Genomic DNA, 19,497 nt, shown 5'->3' with positions numbered 1-19,497 from the left:
TTTTTATTATCATAACCTTTATTTTTTTCAATGCATTGTTACATTTGTTTGAGACATAAGATTATGCGAGTAATAAGAGCAGGAAAGTAAGGCATATCATCGATTTGTCTTTAAATGTCACAGGCTGCCAGATGTCTCCTCAGATATCCACGGGCAGATATTGCAATAGTCATCGTTAGGTCTGGAGAGAGCAAACAGAAAGAGCACGTCAGGCTTTGCATATTAGTTTAAGAAGTATTCAAAGTTTTGCAAAGTACAAGTTTACCTTTATGGTAGTTGCGAAAACAGAATAGATGATCGCGATGAGGAAAAATAGGAGGAAGGTAAAAGCCATGTACCAACTTCCCACATCCATGTCTGGGTCCACGTCATCATGACTGAGCTCATCAATTCCTGAAAAGCAATGAAAGTATGCTGTTAAACGTTTTTGTCAAAATGTCAAATTCAAAATCAGAAATCTAGGTGCAATGCCATGTTCAGTCAGAGGGGACATGAACAGATGAGTGGAACGACACCTCTTCTGGATATATTCAGTGCTATGGTGGTGTTAAAGTGTTCCACCCTGCAGGTAACTGTCCCATTGAACCAGGTGACTCGGGACAGATGAAGGTGGCTTTGGATGATAAAACGTCCGTCGGGGCCTCTGTGGGGTTCAGTTGTTGTGAAGTCCAGCAGCTCAGTTGTGTTATCAAGAAACCAGGCGATGTTGATGAGGGCAGGGCTGAAGCCAGAGACCAGGCACAGGAGTTCTCCGGCGCCCTCAAGCAGAGTCGCCAAAGGTTCAGCATAAGTCACTGAGGCGGTGAGAAAAAGTCCTGTAGTTTTAATTGGGTTTTCAGAACGACTATACAGCAAGACAGCGCAAACAAATACATAAGGCTTTGTTCCTTTGACATAATGTGATCTGAGCTTCTTTCTACTGAGTCGAAATGTTAACGTTTTTCCAGAAATAATAACAAAAAATGTTTGAATAAGACACCTATAAAGTCAAACGCGAAACATAATCAAATTTTATACGCATTTATATTCATCAATATATATCTGAATCAGAAGTTTGGTTCACTAATGCACAACAGCAAAGGACCTCCCATTTAATACATAGCAATGATGTCAAATCAAAGGCTTACCAGACACATTGTTGAAAGAGTTCTTAAATGGATTTTCAGAAGACTTGTGTGCAACAACACAAGAATAGAAGGACCCTTTGTCTTCAGCTTTGGTGGTGTTCAGTCTGCTGCTCAGTGAGTAAGTGCTGCTTTCCTGAGATTTCCAAGGAACACTGGTTGCATAGTATATCGGGTCGAGCTTCTGGCCATCTTTTTCCCAGTGCAGTACGAGGTTGGATGGGAAAAATCCAGACACTAGGCAAAGAAGTGTGAGGACGTCGTACGTTGACAAGTCACTGGAAGTAGGTTCAAATATCCTGACTGTTGGTGGACTCAACTCTTTAGAGGTGCAGAAACATGACATATTTTTGGGGGGAATTATTACATGATACAACACACTGGGAAACTGAAACATAAAACATTGCTTGGACTACCTCTGCTTTTTCCAACATGCCCATCATAACTCTGGTTAGAACACTGATGCTTGGCCTCACAGTGCACTTGTTTATGTGCAAGCCAATCCTCTGCTGAGATGCTGAGGAAACATCTCAGGGTCTCTGTCCCGTTGCTGTGTTTAACAAGTGGCCCTTTAGTGAAGCCAGAAGATTTCATTTCCCCATCCACTTTCCAAGTTATGGAGAGACCATTGAGAGAAGAGCCAATCAGAAGACAGGTAACGGTCACTTGCTTCTTTTGCTGAAGCTCTGTGAGTGGTGGCTCCTGGACTTGTACAGCAACTGTCGGAGATGGTGCTGAAGTCACCAGGAAAAAAACAGACAGAATGAAAAAAGAAAGAGACTGTTAAGTTCAATTCTGACATGTGACTGAAGAAAAATGTGTGATGTATGCAGCTATTCAAACTGGATTATACGATGACACCGTTCATTCTAATCATACCTGAGCAGATACTGATGTTCTTCATGACATTTTTTCTTAAAGACCTATCAACCACTTGACAGGTGAAGACCTTGGCTGTTCTTCAGTCTCCTTCCTGGGAACCAGAAGGAGCTCCACTGCACTGATGGGTCAGCTAGAGGTCAAAGCAGTCAATGGAATTATGAGTCAGTTCATTATACATGTATGCACTTGACTTTTTCAATTTCAGAGATGGAAACTTGATTTAGGTCACCAATTAATTTTCCTGTTGATTCGGACACCAAGGTTCGGGTGAAACCCTGATTCACGTCGCAAGTGAAGTTTGCGTCATTTTTCCAGTGACTTGAAGGAACAGTGAAGCGTCGACTGATTGAATGGAGGCCTGGTGCTCTGGGAATCTTGACAAGCTGGCTGTCAGATATGTCGACACCGCTGGCTTGAAAAGTGATGAGGATATCACTGGAGGAGAGCTGAGTGACATCACACTCCAGCACAGAACTGTTTCCCTTTTGCAAATCTGGGAGATATCTCCTGATCTCCACCAGGGGCGCTGTAGCTGAAGGTTCTGAATGACAGCAAGGTTGATCAATGAGAATATGTCTCATTCTTCAGTTTGAAAAAAAAAAAAAAACGCTCAAGATACAAAATTTATAGTCACCAAACCTGCCAAATTGATGGTCTTTTCACTGGGAGAAAAGCAGCTGTGTTCAGCTTTACATGTCAGGAGCTTCAGTTGTTTCCACTGACTGGAAGGCAACGTCAGGATGCTTCTCAAATCAGAAGCGTTTCTACTGAAATCCACTTTGCCCTCTGGAACAATGTGTCCATCAGTTACCCAGGTTACGTTGGCACCAAACACAGTGCGGACCAAACAAGTAGCCTGCACCTGTGACGTTGCATTCACAACTGTCTCCAAGCTGGGAATCTCCACATGAATGGAAGGAGGGACATTTGCATGGACTGGAGAAAACACAACATAGAATATATGACCATACTGTACATCTGTTTTCAAAATGTTATCAAATCTTTTCACTTGGTACTTTTAAACTTTGAAATCATCTTTGTGCATCAACAAATCTACAAGTCAGAAGTCAGACATAGGACTCACCATCACAAATGCTTATTGTTTTGATGTAGTCAATGCTGTTGTGAGTCGACTTGCAAGTAAATCTGGTGCCTGAATTCCATTTTGTGGCATTTGGCTTAATCTCACTGGTCAGACTGAATGTCTTCTCTTTTTCCTGCACACTCTGCAGCTTCCTACTGATCCCTCCAATGCTCGCACTGTCGTCATCCATTTGCCATTCCACTGTTAGTTTGTCTGGAAAGTAGCCACTGAGGCTGCATACAAGTGTGACTGAGGAGGTCCCGAATTCTCCTTCCCAGGTAGGTTGCAACGTGATGTTTGGAGAGACGACCCGCAAACCTTAGATGGAGAAGATGCTCTTTTATTATTCATTTGTTTTGTTTTGGTTCACTTATAATGTTAAATGCTAGTTCAATTGACAAAATAAAATTAATAAATGTCCAATATTTGCAATTTCAGTCATACATACCTTTTGTTTTTGGTCAACATATCTCTGTTGTCTCAATTCAATGTGATTTTTTTTTTTGTGAATTGTACTTAAACTAGATGGCAATGCTCTACCACTTTAATACTGTTTCTGGTGGGGGTAAGGTGGAGATGAGGCTGACAGCTTTCTTACACAGATGTCGCAGAGAGAAAGAGCAGTAGAGCGTTCAGAGCTGGCGGGAGCTTTGAGAAGCATCCTGGTCACCAAAAATGGACCAGAAAACAGAAGTGAAACAATGCAACAGATGCAACGGTGCATGGCAGCTACCAGGTGTGAGGTGTGGTTTTACCAGTAAAGAGAAAAAGAGTACATATTCAAATGTCTCATATAAGTCTACATAACTAATCATGCGTCACTTCTCATGACACAGTCAAATATGTTTTCTCTTAGTTGTCTATTTCTTACAATGAAAAACCAACCACTTGTGAAATCTCCTAATTTACATGTAGAGTTTAACACGGACTGTTGATTCCAGGTGCAGAGGTGAAGTTCAAGCCTCAGGAAGGGTCTTTGAGTGCAATTTATTTTTTTTTATTTATTAACACTGTTCAACAAATAGACTGTATGACACGTCAGTAAAATAGATTAAAGAAAGTTGGAAAATGACAATAAAATGAATCACAGTATTTAAACTTTAATTAAAATGTTTAAAAGCACACAGATCATGCCATTCAAAAAAAAAAAAAAAATGCCATTCAAAATAAAAAAGGCATTACTTACAGAGACCTTCAAGAAAATTTAAATTCTCATTTAAACCTTGATTTATTTGATCTGAAATGACAAAAAACAAAGATAACACAACATGAATTATTAAAATTTCAAGAAAATGACAAATTTCCAGGACTCTGATTAAAATTATAAAGTAATTGACAAAAAAGTATATGCATGTATGTATATATATCCTTTCTGTGAATGTATCCTTTAAAGTATGTTTATGAAATTCATCAAAAACTTAAAATGAAGACAGTTTAGACCTGTCAGTATTTGCCAGAATCTACCCAATAACTTTTTAAAAGCATCATTAAGCCTCACTGTGAAATGTGAAAAAAAAAATGCTTTGTGCAAAGAAATCAAAAATACAATTATTAAAAATGTTAAGATAAAATATCTCTATAAGGATTAAAACTAAACTCAACGTAAACCTGTTGACCTTTACAGGCATACACCGTTAAATGTTATATTTTTGTTACAAAATGTTTAATATCAATAGAATTGTTTTTAAAATCATGCATGCTATAAAGAGTGGAATTCTTGGAAATATACTTTAGTTTTTTGAAAAGAGGTAAATATATTAGGGGATGGATTACTGTACCATAATTCTTGAACGTGATTTTGTAAGCATGCAGTTCATTGACTCAAATGTTTGAGTATGTTATTTCAACATGGGAAGTACTTAAAAGGTATTTTATTGTTGGTCAGCATGAGTTTTCTGTCAACTCCCATATTATTTAAATAATTCTATTCTATATTATTTATTGTTTAATCCAAAATAATGTCCTTAATGGGAAAGACAAAAGTTGTGTTGATGACAACATAAGGTAGCCATACCTTTAAAGTAGTGGTACCAATGGTGAACAGCAGGGTGATGAGAAAGAGGAGGATAAAAGTGATGGCAGTACTTCCCATGCTGTCTTCCTCTGCATCCAAAGAGTTGTCGCATGAGACATCAGTTTCAGGCAGGTCTGCTGAATATAGCGAACAGTAATTATTTATATATTCATTAATTTACTTCTGTAAACCTGATGACTCAGTAACAAAGCAGCTCTCCTTTACCATAACGACCTGGGCCTGAGACACCAGAGACATACAAAATTGACCAGTTGCCTACTAGTAGCTGCAATAACCCACGTTACAAAACATCCACAGTTCCTTAGTATAATCATTTGTATCTTAAGTTCACCTGTGATTAGAATATTTTTAATACAAAAAAAATGATCTCCTAAAAGTTTATCTTCACAATGATTTTTTTTTCTTGACTACTTGACTAATTAGTGTAAGTTAATATTACTCCAACAACGATCTGGAATTGCTTTTGAAAGACTCCTGGAAGGTTATTGGCTTGTTATTTATTCACTATTGTTCAATCCAATACCACACTTTAAGATTTTGGAAAACCCGTTGCATTATGTTGAGGGTGAAAGACCCAGTAGTGGAAACAAACGCGCACATAAAAAAGTCACACAAACAGGAAACATACTGACTAACAGGACAAACCATTAAATTGCAATTTAATTTGCCCAAAATAAGTGTAATGTTAGTGAAGATAAAAAAAAATAAAAAAAAAACACTGCAAAAGGTTGGACATAAGAATGTTTTTAAACTGTGTCCAAATCTTTGTTGCACTGGTGCAATACCATGGCAGTTCAGGAAACACAAACAGCTGGGGTCAAGTAACATGAACACAGGACATACATCAACAGAGTTGTATGAAAGTTTTTTTTTATTTTGATTTTAAATCTGCATTAAAAAGACACACACAATGTCAATGTCACAAGCAACAAATGTTAAACAACACAAAGCAGAAGACAGAGCAACACAAAAGTGACGTCTACTGGGCCTTGCACGTTTCTGGGACGTTCAAGTTGAGGTTGACAAGGTTGGTGTTTTGCGATGTTCTGTACCCGATGGACCTGACAATAGCTCTAGTCGAGTTGGCCACCGACTCGTGGTGAACTGCACAACTGTACACCACGTCATTCCTCTCCCACTCCTCAAGAGGGAGCAACAGGTGGCCATAAGCCGAATAACTTCCAACAGGACCTTCTACAGAGTTTGTGGTGTAGAACGTGTGTTTGGAGTCTATTTTCTCATCATCAACAAGCCAAGACACAAAAACTTCCTGAGGGAAGAAGTCTTTCACATAGCAAGTCAGGGTCGTCATATTTTTTCTAGTATGCTCCACTGGAGGCAGCATAAACACTGATGGACGCTGAGGGTATCTTCCTGCAAGTGTGAGAGAAACTTTAGGCCATGTGCAGCAGGGCAAATCAAATACACCACAGTGTATTTGTGACCACACAAAGACATTTAATGCACCTTCAGTGGCATATGAAGGGGCATTCACGGCACTCAATAGTTCACGTACCAGCTTTCCTCGCATAGAAATCCTCCAATGGGCCCAACAATTCCGAGTGTTCAACTTTGCAGATGCGCTTCAGCCCTCGGGTCCACTCATCAAAAGTGATGTCAAGTGAAAGGCTTTTGAGTGAACCTGCGTCGGAGTTGGCCAATTCATTTCCATCCTCATCTTCCCACCAGATTCTGATGACTGATGGCTTGTTTTGCTTAACTTGGCACACAACCTGTCCTTTCCCTTGCTCGAACATTTGCTCGTCTGAAGGCTGAATGATCTTTATTTCTGCATCAGCTTTTCTGCAGCCTGTGTGAGAAATGAAGTACTGGATAAACAAAAATGTAATTGTTCTAAAAATCAATTGACATGGAAAGTGTGGAGGAGCTACTCACCAACAGGAAGAACAGTACAATCATTGTACGTGATATTTAAAGTCTGAAATGTTGGGACATTATTTTCACATTTCCCCCCGAATTTGCATGTAAACATATCGCCGACATTCCACTGAGCTTTGGGCACTGTGAGGAAACTTGCAGCACTATACAGTGGCCCATTCCCAGTCGTGTTCACTGCTGTGGGAGGCGTGCTGAACTCAGATATTTTGTTGCTGACTTCCTCATTATTTTTCAGCCACTTAAACTTGTGGTTCTTGGGCGAGAAATCTTTGGCAAAGCAGGAGAAGGAAACCTCGTCTTCCTCGCTAGAGGAAGTCAACACTCTAAGAGTTGCAGGATGACAATACACACCTGAAAACAGTCAAACACACAAAAATGTATGCAGAAGAAGAAAAGTAATAAATATAGAGACACATGTATGCAGAAGTAGTAGAGAACAATGCATTAGTCTCCACATAACTGATGCAAACTTCAATTTTCAGAGGGTATTTTTCTTAATTTAAAATAATGCATTCCCATATAATGTTAGATTTACGTCCCTCATAATATTAGTGGAGGTTGTTACTGATGTGTGGCCAGAGTCAAGCCAAAATATGAAATTCACAACTGATACTGATCTCCAGAGTAGGACTGGCCACTTCTGCATTGACATTGACTTAAAAGGCAAGCAAACATTTTTTTTAAGCGTAATGTTCACAAGCTGCAGATCGATGGAAAGAAGCAAAAGCCACTGCAACAGCGTGATCGTCGACCATAATTATAGAAAGAGAAAGAAGTGAAGTACGAGAAAGCGGGGTAGGCTGAACAAAAATATAGAGAGGCTTTAGTTTTTTTCACTCCACCTTATTTTTCCCCACCAGTCAAAGTAGATACAGAATTAAGATTTATATTATTTCGTTTGGCAGGTAGTGATGTTTTTTGGGAGATTGTTTTGTTTCAGAATTAAAAAAAAGAAATTCCAACTTTACACATTGGATGATTTCATCACACACACACACACACACACACACACACACACACACACACACACACACACACACACGCTCAATTTGCAGGGGGTAATAATACATCAGTTGTAATGAAAATTAAGTCATAAAGTAAAGGAAAATCCTTATCAGTTTTTTTTTTTTTAAATTTATATTTAAATCAAAATGTCCAATTGTTTATTAATTTAAGGCGGAAGTTACCGGACTTGGTCTACGTATTTGAAACAATTGTAAAATAATGAAGAAAGTACTGCAAGATAATAAAGCACGAGAACAATTATAAATTAATTAGCATTTTTTTCATTTAGGAATTTATTTTTTTTCTTACTTGTCGGTCTGATTGTGACTTGTCCATTTCCAGCTGTATTTTCTGCCACACATGTGTAAGACGGCTTTGGGTTGGCTGTCCAATCCTGTCTCCTCACCCGTAGTTGACTGACTCCAGTGTAAAAGTTGTCTTTCAGTACAGCAGGATACTGAATAAAGTCAGTAATGTCTACTCCATCTTTTCTCCAGGTGTAGGTCACAGGCAAAGGTGAAAAGCCAGTTGCAAGACAGCCAAGAGTGACAATGTCTCCGGTGCCAGAATCACATGATGTCAGAGGAAACACACTTGGTTTTATTGGAGTGGCTGGGAGAAGAAAAAAAAAATGTGTGGATGGAAAAAAATAATTACATAAAATTCAAAGTATTGGCCATTTTGGTTTTTTTGATCGGTCTTATACACATAGCAATAAAAACATTTTCTTTCAATGACAATGTGCAAACTTAAGAGTTCCATCAATTCTTTTCAGCATTTTCCTGCAGAAGGCTGAAAACTCTTTGAAATGGTTTTGGGAGTTTTAGAAGCGTTCATTATTTTAAAAAAACAAACAAACAAAGAAAACCGCTATCAGCTGCAAATAAAAGCCTTTTTGCAGTGATGTAAAGGAATAAGGAATAAGCATATGTCCCAGAAGATCTGTCAAATTTACCGTGCAGAAAACCAGATATGTCAATCTATTGTCTCACAAATTTAACTTGAGTCTGTTGAATGTTGAAAATCATTCTTACCTGTAGACACTGTTACCATAGTGCCTTTACCCCAGTAGTCAAAAGCACCGTAGTAGCACAGTGATGAATCTACTTTGTTTTCAGTCAAACAATTGCTTTGCTGTCGTACCGATAATAAACGGACCAGCCAACTGTCCATAATAGTAATTTTACAGCAATTGAACTTCAAGAAAAAAAAAAAAAAAACTTTCTTGGCACCAACAACACATATGGCCAATTAAATAAACTGTAATCTAAAAATGTTACATTCTAATTACAGCCTGTTGTACATTTGAAACTGTTCAAATCTTACCTGATGTCACTGTTACCATCGTTCCTTTGCCCCAGTAGTCAAATGCATATCCATAGTAGCACAATGCTGAATCTACTTTGTTGTCAGTCTAAAAATTTCCCGGCTAGCTTGCCGTTTAGTTGATATCAACATTACTTTGATTCAAAACTATTATAAATCTGATGATAAAATATATACCTGCCATCTGTTCATAATATTGATTTTACAGCATCTTACTTTACATAGAACTTTTTCTTTGTATTGACAAAATATCAAAACACACTAATAAAGACAAGGTATTTCCGTCTAATTACACATTGTTGTAAATTTGAAACTTTTGAAATCTTACCTGATGTCACGGTTACCATGGTGCCTTTTCCCCAGTAGTCGAAAGACCAGTATCACAGTTTAGACAGTCAATTTATGCTTCCCACAAAAACCTTTCAACTTACACATTTCGTCACTTTGACCTTTTTTTTTTTTTTTTTTTTTTTTTTTTACATCAATCTGAATTAAATGTAGCTCATGTGGAAACTACACAACAGACAGATGGTTTCAATAGCAATGGGAAAAAATGTCCTACCTGAGGTGACAGTGACCGTGGTGCCTTTTCCCCAGTAGTCAAAGCCATAACACAGTCTAACAATTCCTCATCGACTACACACAAAAACCAGCTCACCAGTATCTACATTTGTTGCATGTACAAAATGTGCGTTATTTTTCGTTTCAAATATTTGACATTGCATGCATTCTTGTTATTAAATTAAGAGTTTTCACCACAAAGAAATTATTCGGGTAATGGCAAGGTAAAAAAAAAAGAAAGGAAAAGAGCACAAACAGGCAAAGGGATTTTTACTTACCCGAAGTTACGGTGACCATTGTCCCTTTGCCCCAGTAGTCAAAAGCGTTGTCACAGTGCAATATATTAACCACCCAACATACAAAAACTGGGAGCCTTTAAGACACTGCAATCCTTATAGACTTTGATTTATCACAGTGTAAATTTTACGACAAAAAACACGATAATAGCCCTTCTTACCCGATGTGACAGTCACCATTGTTCCTTTTCCCCAATAGTCAAAGTAGCCGTTGTCACAGTGCAAAATATCAAACATCCAACATACAAAAACTGGGACCCTTCATTCCAATTAAGTTTACGCTTGGATAAAATGTCAATTTGTCACATTATGAATTTTAAGAAAACAGTCTGCTTTACTTACCTGATGTGACAGTCACCATTGTTCCTTCTCCCCAGTAGTCAAAGTAGTCGTCACAGTACAACAAATCAAGCATCCATCATACAAAAACTGGCAACCCGAAGACCATTAATGGACCTGATATTGTAATATACTTTGATTAATTGTGTAATTTTCGGAAAAAATAAGTGTCTCTTACCTGATGTAACGGTCACCATTGTTCCTTTTCCCCAGTAGTCGTCACAGTGGCTGACAACAGTATCACGTTCATACAAAAAACACCTACCTTTACTGCATATCCCAAAGTATTACTGCTTCCTATTTTAAATCAAATTATTCTATAGTCGACCCTGTAATCCCCATTTTAACAAAGTGAAATGGATCAACTAAAAAAACAATGAAATGCTCCTTAATATAACATACATGTTTTTCTCACCAGAAGTTACTGTGACTTGTGTTCCTTTCCCCCAGTAGTCAAAATATGTCACAGTGATAGCTAACTGTTGGTTTATAATGCAAACACACCCAATTAATGAAAGAAAGGCTCTGAACCTGCAAAGTAAATACAAACCACTTCCCCTGAGATATGCGCTTCCTGTGGTCTGGGTCTTGTGCAAAATTATGTTTGTTTTCCAACGGTTAGGCAGCACTTCCTCTTTATCAGAGCCCACAGTCAGCCCTGGTTCCTGCCACAGGTTCACACTACTAGCCAGAATTACCAGCCTCAATATAAGGACAGACTTTTGTTTGTTTGTTTTCTATTAATGCACCCCTGCAGGATACTGAGCATGTGTGCATTCATGCTATGTTGGTGTCTCTGGCCGGCTTGTATGGAAATAGCAAAAAGTCACCAAATCCAAATGTAACGTGTTGTGGACGAAAAGATGGAAGAAATCAGAAAATCACAAAAGCTTATTTCTGTGGAGATAATTAAAGTCGGGAAACGGCAAGGGAAACTTATCACACCTCAAAAACAATCATCAAGGAAAAAAAAATGATAACACTGGGTTACAAATGTTTTTTTTTTTGTAAATAGTTTTTTCAGCTGAATTAAGACCATTTTGCACTGCTGAATCAAAAATGACATCCATTTTTCTCAATTAGGTCAGGTTTTTATGCTAATTTGATGATTTGATTTACTGATTAAATTGATTACATTTTTGTGACATTATCAGTTGATTTTCATTAATATTTCTCATCCAAAAAAGGTTTTAGGAGGTAAAAATCATTCTCTAACAGAATGTATTAATCAAATGTAACAATATTCAATTTCTTTAAATTGAATAATCAATATAATTGATTAAGGCAAGTTGAATCTTAGGCTCACTTATGAATCAGTGAGCCCAATTTATTGGTGTGAATAATGAAGGCAAGTTATTGGCGGACCAACAGATACACTTCCTTCCACTTCCTATAGGGAAGCTCCCATTCCCTTCCAGATTTCGATATTCTCACAATGTTCAAAGCAATCAGAATCTCATGGCAAACTACAACACTACACTGAACAAAAATATAAACGCAACACTTTTGTTTATATTCCCATTTTTTACAAGCCGAACTCTATATACTCAAAATAACAATTTCTCACATATATTGTTCACAAATCTGAGATATAAATATGAAATTATGCGACATCCCACCTCACAGCAGTGGCATATCAAGATCCTGATTGCCTTAGACGGCATGATTATTGCACAGGCGTGCCTTACGCTGGCTACAATAAAAGGCCACTCTGAAATTTGCAAATTTCGATCCACAATGCTGACATTAGCAAACCACTCACACAACGCCATACACGCTGTCTGCCATCTGCCCCGAACAGTGAAAACCGGAATTCAACTGTGAAGAGAACACTTCTCCAGCGTGCCACACGGCATCAAATGTGAGCATTTGCCCAATCACGTCGGTTACGGCGACGAACTGCAGGCAGGTTGGGACCCCGATGAGGACAACAAGCATGCAGACGAGCTTCCCTGAGACGGCTTCGGACAGTTTGCGCAGAAACTGGACTCAACTGGTCTCAGACAGTCTTAGAGGAGAACCTGCTAGATGTGGAGGTCCTGGGCTGGTGTGGTCTGCGGTTGTGAGGCCGGTTGGCTGTACTGCCAAATTCTCTGAAACGTCTTTGGAGACGGCTTATGGTAGAGAAATGAAAAATTCAATCCATGAAAACATCTCTGGTGGACATCCCTGCAGTCACCACGCCAATTGCACACTCCCTCAAAACTTGCGACATCTGTGGCATTGCGCTGTGCGATTAAACTGTACATTTCAGAGTGGCCTTTGATTGTAGCCAGCCTAGAGCACACCTGTGCACTAATCATGCTGTTTAATCAGCATCTTGATATGCCACACCTGTGAGGTGGGATGGATTATCTCAGATCATCTCAGATTTATGAGTAATATTTGAGAGAAATTGTTATTGAGTATCTAGAAAAATGTTTAGATCTTTGAGTTCAGCTCATGAAAAATGGGATGCGTTTATATTTTTCTTCAGTGTAGCTTTTTGACAACCTCCATGATCTTTACCAGTGGCGTGAATAAGTCATCCACCAATTCATGAGACAAGGCCTCATTCCAGATGGGCATGTATTCAGAACCTCCTTGAAGTTCTCCTTCTACCAGTCAACTATATCTCCATGTACATCATCATTCGACCTACTCAAGTCAACCCTTCTTCTTCAACTGAACTTAGATTAAATGGTTCAGTTAACTTAATGAAAAAGTTGGCCACTGAATTCCAAATCCAGTATTTTGTATGATACATTGTGAGTGTTGGCTGTGTGAATCTAAAGTTCCTGTTTTTTAACAGGCCAAGGAAGCACCTGGTGTTGCGGTGAAGATTATTTCCTTTTGTGTTACATAAATATAAACCAGTGAGTCTTGTGTAACCCCCAGTCCACTTTGTACATTATTTTTCCATCTCTGTTTGGAGGGTCTTTACAGTATTTTCACATAAAGTGTATTCTTTTTTTTCTTTCTTTTTTTCAATTGAATCATTGTGTTTTTATTCTTTATTAAAATATTTTGGATACTCTGGTCAATAAAGTACTTTCTAATTTAATTATTACTTTTACTGGTACTATTTCTATGATATAATAACAACAATAAATGAAATTATTATCATTATTATTAGTATTATTATTATTATTATTATTATTATTATTATTATTATTATTATTATTATTGTGTGATGAACATTATTTTACATGTTTATTTTTTATCATAATGTATGTGTATCATGTATGCTGTGTATATATTTGTATATGTTTTAATTACTACAATAAAAAAATAATAATATATGTTTTGTATTAATGCACACAATTTTATCCTTACTTTTAATAGATGTTCAATCTTCTTTTTTTGATGGTCAACTTTGTACTCATGACAGAGTCTTTGTGTCAAAGTCCTGCTGAAGGAGAGGTTTTTGTATTACAATATATCACTGTGCTCCCACCCCACACAGTGTGTGATGCTCTTACAAAAACAAAAGCAACGCGCAATGGCTGGTATGCGTCAGATAGAAGTGTGGTTTCCGAACAAAAATGATCATTTCAACTAAGTAAAATAACCAAAATGCAATAACAATAATCCAACATTGTTTTCAAAGTAGTACTATAAATAGCTGGGGCATTGCTGGATTGGCATTGAATGAAAAATGCCCCAAGAAACATAGTCAATGCTTTGCATCACTAATGTTTGGATCATGTTAATATGTGCACCTGTCTACATCTTAGATTACTGTAAATGAGTCCGTGTGTGTAGAAGAAAAATACAGATTAGAGAAAAAAAAAAGTGCGCTAAAATGGTTAATGTTTGAATTGTGCCTATTACTATTCCGATTCTCTTTTATTTTGTGTGATAATTTATCGTATAATATCTAATTTTATCATGCATTGTTTTATTTTATGATTTGCTTGTTTATTATTCTAATTTGTGTATTTATTATTCTAACTATTTCATTTTGAGGGCTCTGCAAATCATACTTTTTGTTGGAAGTGCACTGTGGCTCATAAAGTTTAAGTTTAACTGTCTTTTGTAGTGCAAAAATAAACGTGATTGAATTCCTTTCCCCTGGTGAATCGGGCTGCACAATGCAGTCATTGCATCGTGCCCAAAAGTGAACAAGTGATTAAAAGTGATCAATTTTCACCATTCACATTCCCAAGTCACTTTTTGTCACAGGATATATCACTGTGGTAGTTATAGTACACTGTGACAGAAGGCTGTACTAAAACTCCCCTCTACGCACTGGTCTTGATAAATTTCAAGAAGACTTTTTGCTTGTTTTTGTTCATCCATGAGCAAACCATAAATGCATGATCAGTACAAACAGACTGCAGTCAAAATGATTATATATATATAATCTGTTTCGCCGCTTTGCTCCACCAGAAGCGTTTGCAGAGCGTCAGCAGAGCGTCCGCGTTGACGCAGTGAAACGCGGCCACTAAAGTCAATGAGCAGGTTCACACCAGGCGCAGAGCGGCCGCGTTTCAGAAGCGTCCCAGAAGCAGTAAAACGCGAGCCGCTGGAAAAGAACGCCAGAATTTATTCTTTGACGCTTGCCGCGTCCCTCCTGCGTCAATTGTAGCAGGTTGATTTTCATCATAACACACAATGTGCTGGATTTTGTATTTATATGTGCTGTACTTCACTGTGAAACATCAACGTGACGCATCGGCTTCAACGCTGTTCAGGTCGGCCGTCAAACAAAAACAAATTTCACTTTGAATCTCAAACTATGATGAACAAAATGCATCTATACTTTAAATACCTGCATTTTGCATGATGCCAGCAGTTCGCGGCAATCCTCGCGTGAACCGATCGAGACGCTCTGCTCGTAAAACGCGTCCTGTGTGGGAGGGTGCTGGAGCGTGAGCAGAGCGTCAACGCGGTCGCTCTGCAGACGCTTCTGGTGTAAAACAGGGGTGATAATAAAGTATGAACGCGCAATTCTCATAGACGGCAATTTTTGTCACAGGATGTATCACTGTGGCCGCTATACTGCACAGTGTTATATCCCCATGCATAAACTAGACCCCACCCTGACTGCAGGATGTCAACAACAGATTAATATTTTCCGTTATTGTTTTTGTTTTTTATGAATTGGATTATTTTCTATTATTACTGTTACATAACTTTAGATGTGGATAAAGCCCTAACACGTTGTGCCTCTGGACACTATAAACAAAACATGTAGAAATTTTTTTATTTTTTTACCTTTTCTTCCTGATTTGAAAAATTGGAAATGTGGATTTATGTAATGTATCAAACTTTTCTGAACATTTATTATGGGTTTAGTACAGTGAAAGTTTTTATTTCCACCTCCTCATTAGTTAAGCAGCATACAGCAACTGTCCAATATAAAAAGTGCTGTAGTTAACAGAAAACTTGTCATTTCATAACTTGTTTGTATATGTAACTGAGGGCAGTTTGTTTTGTCAATACTGATACATCATTGCCAGTCTCCAATCTGGATTTTTACTCTGTTCTTTTTATCTTTTTTTTTTATATATATAAATAAGATAGAAAGTCGCAAGAGATCTTGCAACAGGGTTTTTGTTATGGCGTATAACACTGTGCTGTAACCCGAGCTATAATAGACACAGTGACACAAACACCTACCAAAACCTTACCACACAGAGACTTCTGGGGTCAGTCTAAAACAGAGACAACTTCTGGAATGGAATGTTGAAAATAAGAAGTTGTACATCTACTACAATCACAGGAGAAAAACAAACAAACAAAAACACTTAATAATTTCATACAGAATCTACATATGGCTTTATATCTGTGTTTAGATTTTGCTTGGTTCATTTTCTCAGATGGGATTGGCGTCAACGATTTACCACGGTGCATTTTTTAAATGTATTTATTTATTTATTTATTTTTATTCTGAGCTGCTAGATGACGGGCCGGAGCACAAGTGCAGGGTAAAAAAAATCAAACAAAAAGTCGATAGTAACAAAAACGTCCCTACATGTTTTAACAGTCAGTCTAGTAACGCATTACGAAATTGCGCCACAGGGTGGCGCCTCCTTAATTTCTACTGTCCTATGCCTATATATACTTTCCTATAAGTTCATGTTGTTCACTTCCGGTCTCACCTGCAGAAAGAACTCAAATATGTCAATAATAATAAAAATAAATAAAATAAAAAAAGTCGGTGTAGGCATATTTGCTCCTCATGTCTGTTGCAGCAATAGCGCCGTATAGAACTGGCTTATTAGGTCGTCTGTCCCAGTCAGATAAATTTACTGCTGTGTGGAATGTCCTAACCATCCCTATGGGGATTGGAGCAATGGCAGCGCCCGTGTCCGCCATTTTGTCTGCATTTGGGTACTCTTGGAATTGAGACACAACAGGTTTGTGGAGAGCAAAAGAGAACATCAGGCGTCTTTTGCGCGAATGACAGCGACGCCAAGTACGGTGGCTCGGAATGAACAACACAGACATGAGCCAACTTTTCTGCTGGCACAATTTAAAAAAATAATAATAATAAAAAAATAAAAAATAAAGAAGAAGAAGAAGAAGAAGAAGAAGAAGAAGAAGAAGAAGAAGAAGAAGAAGAAGAAGAAGAAGAAAAAAGACGTTCTTTAGAAAAAAAAAAAAAAGAGAATACAAATAAGAAATTTGCAAATAAGAAACACTTTAAATAAAGCCCTGTAATTTAGTTAAAACCTTCTTAAATTGTACACAAACAAGTTTAAAAACAATCCAAAATTGAGATAAAACTCCTATTTATGGTCTGGCCTCCACCTTAATCAAACATCATTAAAATATTTACTTGGCTAAACTTTACGATATTGTCATGCTGTCTTTGTAGGTTTTTTCAGGATAACATGGCATCTATTCTTTTACTCTTTCTCAAAATCCACAACTGAGATATTTCATATTCAAGGAATAATCCAGTTTATCAACGACCATGAACAAAAAAAAAGGTTGTCCTTTACTGACCTCTAGGGGCCCTTTTTAGCACATGAACTCAATCCTACCTGTTTATTCAAAATAAATAAATAAATGAATAAAATAAATTAAATAAATTTATTTTGTAAAAAAACAAAATATATATCTAAATGGTACACCATGCATCAGATACTACAATGACTGAAGAGAAATGCAATGCAATGTTTAACAGAGAGCAAAACACCCCCTTTACTAAAGAGCAAAAACGAAAGATTGAACAAAATACTGTCGTTCTCTGTTGAATAGAAAAATCAGTGTGATAAGGGTTGGGAGGATTACAAATGAAATAAATTAATACATTAATTGTGTGCTTCTAGCTCACGATGACAGCAGAATAGAGAATATGAACTGCAACTACTGCTGTGATCTATAATCTTTTCCTTATTGGGTATTTCGTTTACTCTTCTTACAGTTATACCACTAGATGGCAGTCCATGCCTGTTTTTTAGTTTATACCACACGCTCCCGCTCTCGTGATCCTTCTCACATAATGGACAGGACGCTCTACACTCCGTAAGCGTAAAAAGCACTAATACGGAACCTGAGGGCCTCAAACAAACACAAGTGAGTGTTTCAATTTTAGCAAAATCTTTTCTTTTTGTATATTGTATACATTATATAACAACAAAATGGTATTTTGATGGTTGAGTGCTTTATTGCATTTGTTTTATCTTTGTGAAGTGTCCTTGAGTGTTGAGAAAGCACAGCTATAAATAAAATTCATTCTTATTATTTTACTCTTATTTTGGATCCCAGTTACGTCACTGTAGAATGCTACATTTCAGCTTCGCTTGTGCTTGTTTGTGTCTGCTGTTTGAATGTCATGCCTGAATGTCACAATGTGTAAAATGCAAATGTTTTCAGTCGAGGATGAGCCGCTGTCTTCGCCTCAGTTTATTTGCAGCTGTGGCAGTTTCTGAAGAGTTGTGGTGCTGCAGGTGTGGTCCCAGAGGTGCAGCCAGAGTGGGGAAGTGACTCTCGAAAGATGGTTTACTCAGAAACACCAGGAAACCCAAAAAGCCCCACAGATGAACTGATACCCAAATTCACAGTATGCAAACTTGATGTGGTTCCTAAATTCCTGAAAAGATCTCGTGTTGGTTGTCCACTTAAAAAATCACTTAGAATGAGCGACATTTGTATATTTTTTTAGGTTCTTCAAATGCAAATTCTGTTTATTATGCTAATATAAAGAAGAAAATGGAAACATATGTTTTGACTTTTATTATTTATTATCTATTATAAATAGCAATCATGTTCAGTATTGCAAAGGCAAAAGAGAAAGGAACATTTGAAAGGGAAGGGAGAAATTCTTGCTTCGCACTCGTTCATCTCGTCCTTTTACGGTTTCTTCATCTGAAAAACAAATGAGAATAAGTCATGCTCCATGTCATGCACACTTTTTCACTTAACCAAACACTTGGTAACCAAATGAGCAACAGATGTATTTTTATATCTGGTTATGAAAACACACATGAGAGATGATGATGTTGTACTTCTTATGCAACAATAAAGCATTTAGATTGATTGATTATTCCTGTTTCAAGCAAAAATTAAACACTGAAAAGGTAAAAGTGCACATTACATTTTCACAGTATTGATGTATCTGAGATTGAACTTTATTCAATGCATCATTACTGGCCTTCAGTATGATGAACCACCTTGTATGCTTTTGTTTGTTTGTTTTTACCTTGACCAAGCTGAGCATCAAGCTATAGAGGAAGGAAGCTATGAAGAGTAAGATGAAGGAGAAGCTAGTGGACCACAGGCTGCTGTACTCGTCCTCCACAGTTTCACCAGCATCGCCGGCACATTCTAAGAAGGACGGTGGATCCCAGCAGATGGCAGCTGTGTGAGCGTAAAGAGACACATTCTGTAATTCTCAGAAATAGTGTAAAACAGTGTGCATTTGCAGTTCATGTCACATTTAATGTGTGTGTGTGTGTGTGTGTGTGTTTTGTGTGCGTTTTTATTCAAACAGCACAAACACAATTGGGCTCG

General features: G+C 37.5%; 1 protein-coding gene across 1 annotated transcript in view; it reads right to left on the bottom strand.

The window, feature by feature from the left end:
• LOC142886568 (immunoglobulin mu heavy chain-like) overlaps positions 1-19,497 on the bottom strand; it is a 59,285-nt gene continuing 39,788 nt past the window's right edge. The window contains exons 3-13 of the mRNA XM_076023579.1: positions 10,730-10,779; positions 8,339-8,641; positions 3,091-3,408; positions 2,646-2,942; positions 2,193-2,547; positions 2,004-2,083; positions 1,541-1,858; positions 1,128-1,445; positions 516-794; positions 266-414; positions 1-181 (exon numbers count right to left, since the gene is read on the bottom strand). Coding sequence (XP_075879694.1) covers positions 176-181; positions 266-414; positions 516-794; positions 1,128-1,445; positions 1,541-1,858; positions 2,004-2,083; positions 2,193-2,547; positions 2,646-2,942; positions 3,091-3,408; positions 8,339-8,641; positions 10,730-10,779 — 2,473 coding nt within the window. The 3' untranslated portion in view covers positions 1-175. The remainder of the gene's footprint in view (positions 182-265; positions 415-515; positions 795-1,127; positions 1,446-1,540; positions 1,859-2,003; positions 2,084-2,192; positions 2,548-2,645; positions 2,943-3,090; positions 3,409-8,338; positions 8,642-10,729; positions 10,780-19,497) is intronic.

The sequence above is a fragment of the Nelusetta ayraudi genome, unplaced genomic scaffold (genome assembly GCF_046127955.1).
Source record: "Nelusetta ayraudi isolate G7.1 ecotype Tasmania unplaced genomic scaffold, CSIRO-AGI_Nayr_v1 ptg000016l, whole genome shotgun sequence".
NCBI lineage: Eukaryota > Metazoa > Chordata > Actinopteri > Tetraodontiformes > Monacanthidae > Nelusetta > Nelusetta ayraudi.
This window is presented reverse-complemented; position numbering and strand designations above follow the sequence as displayed.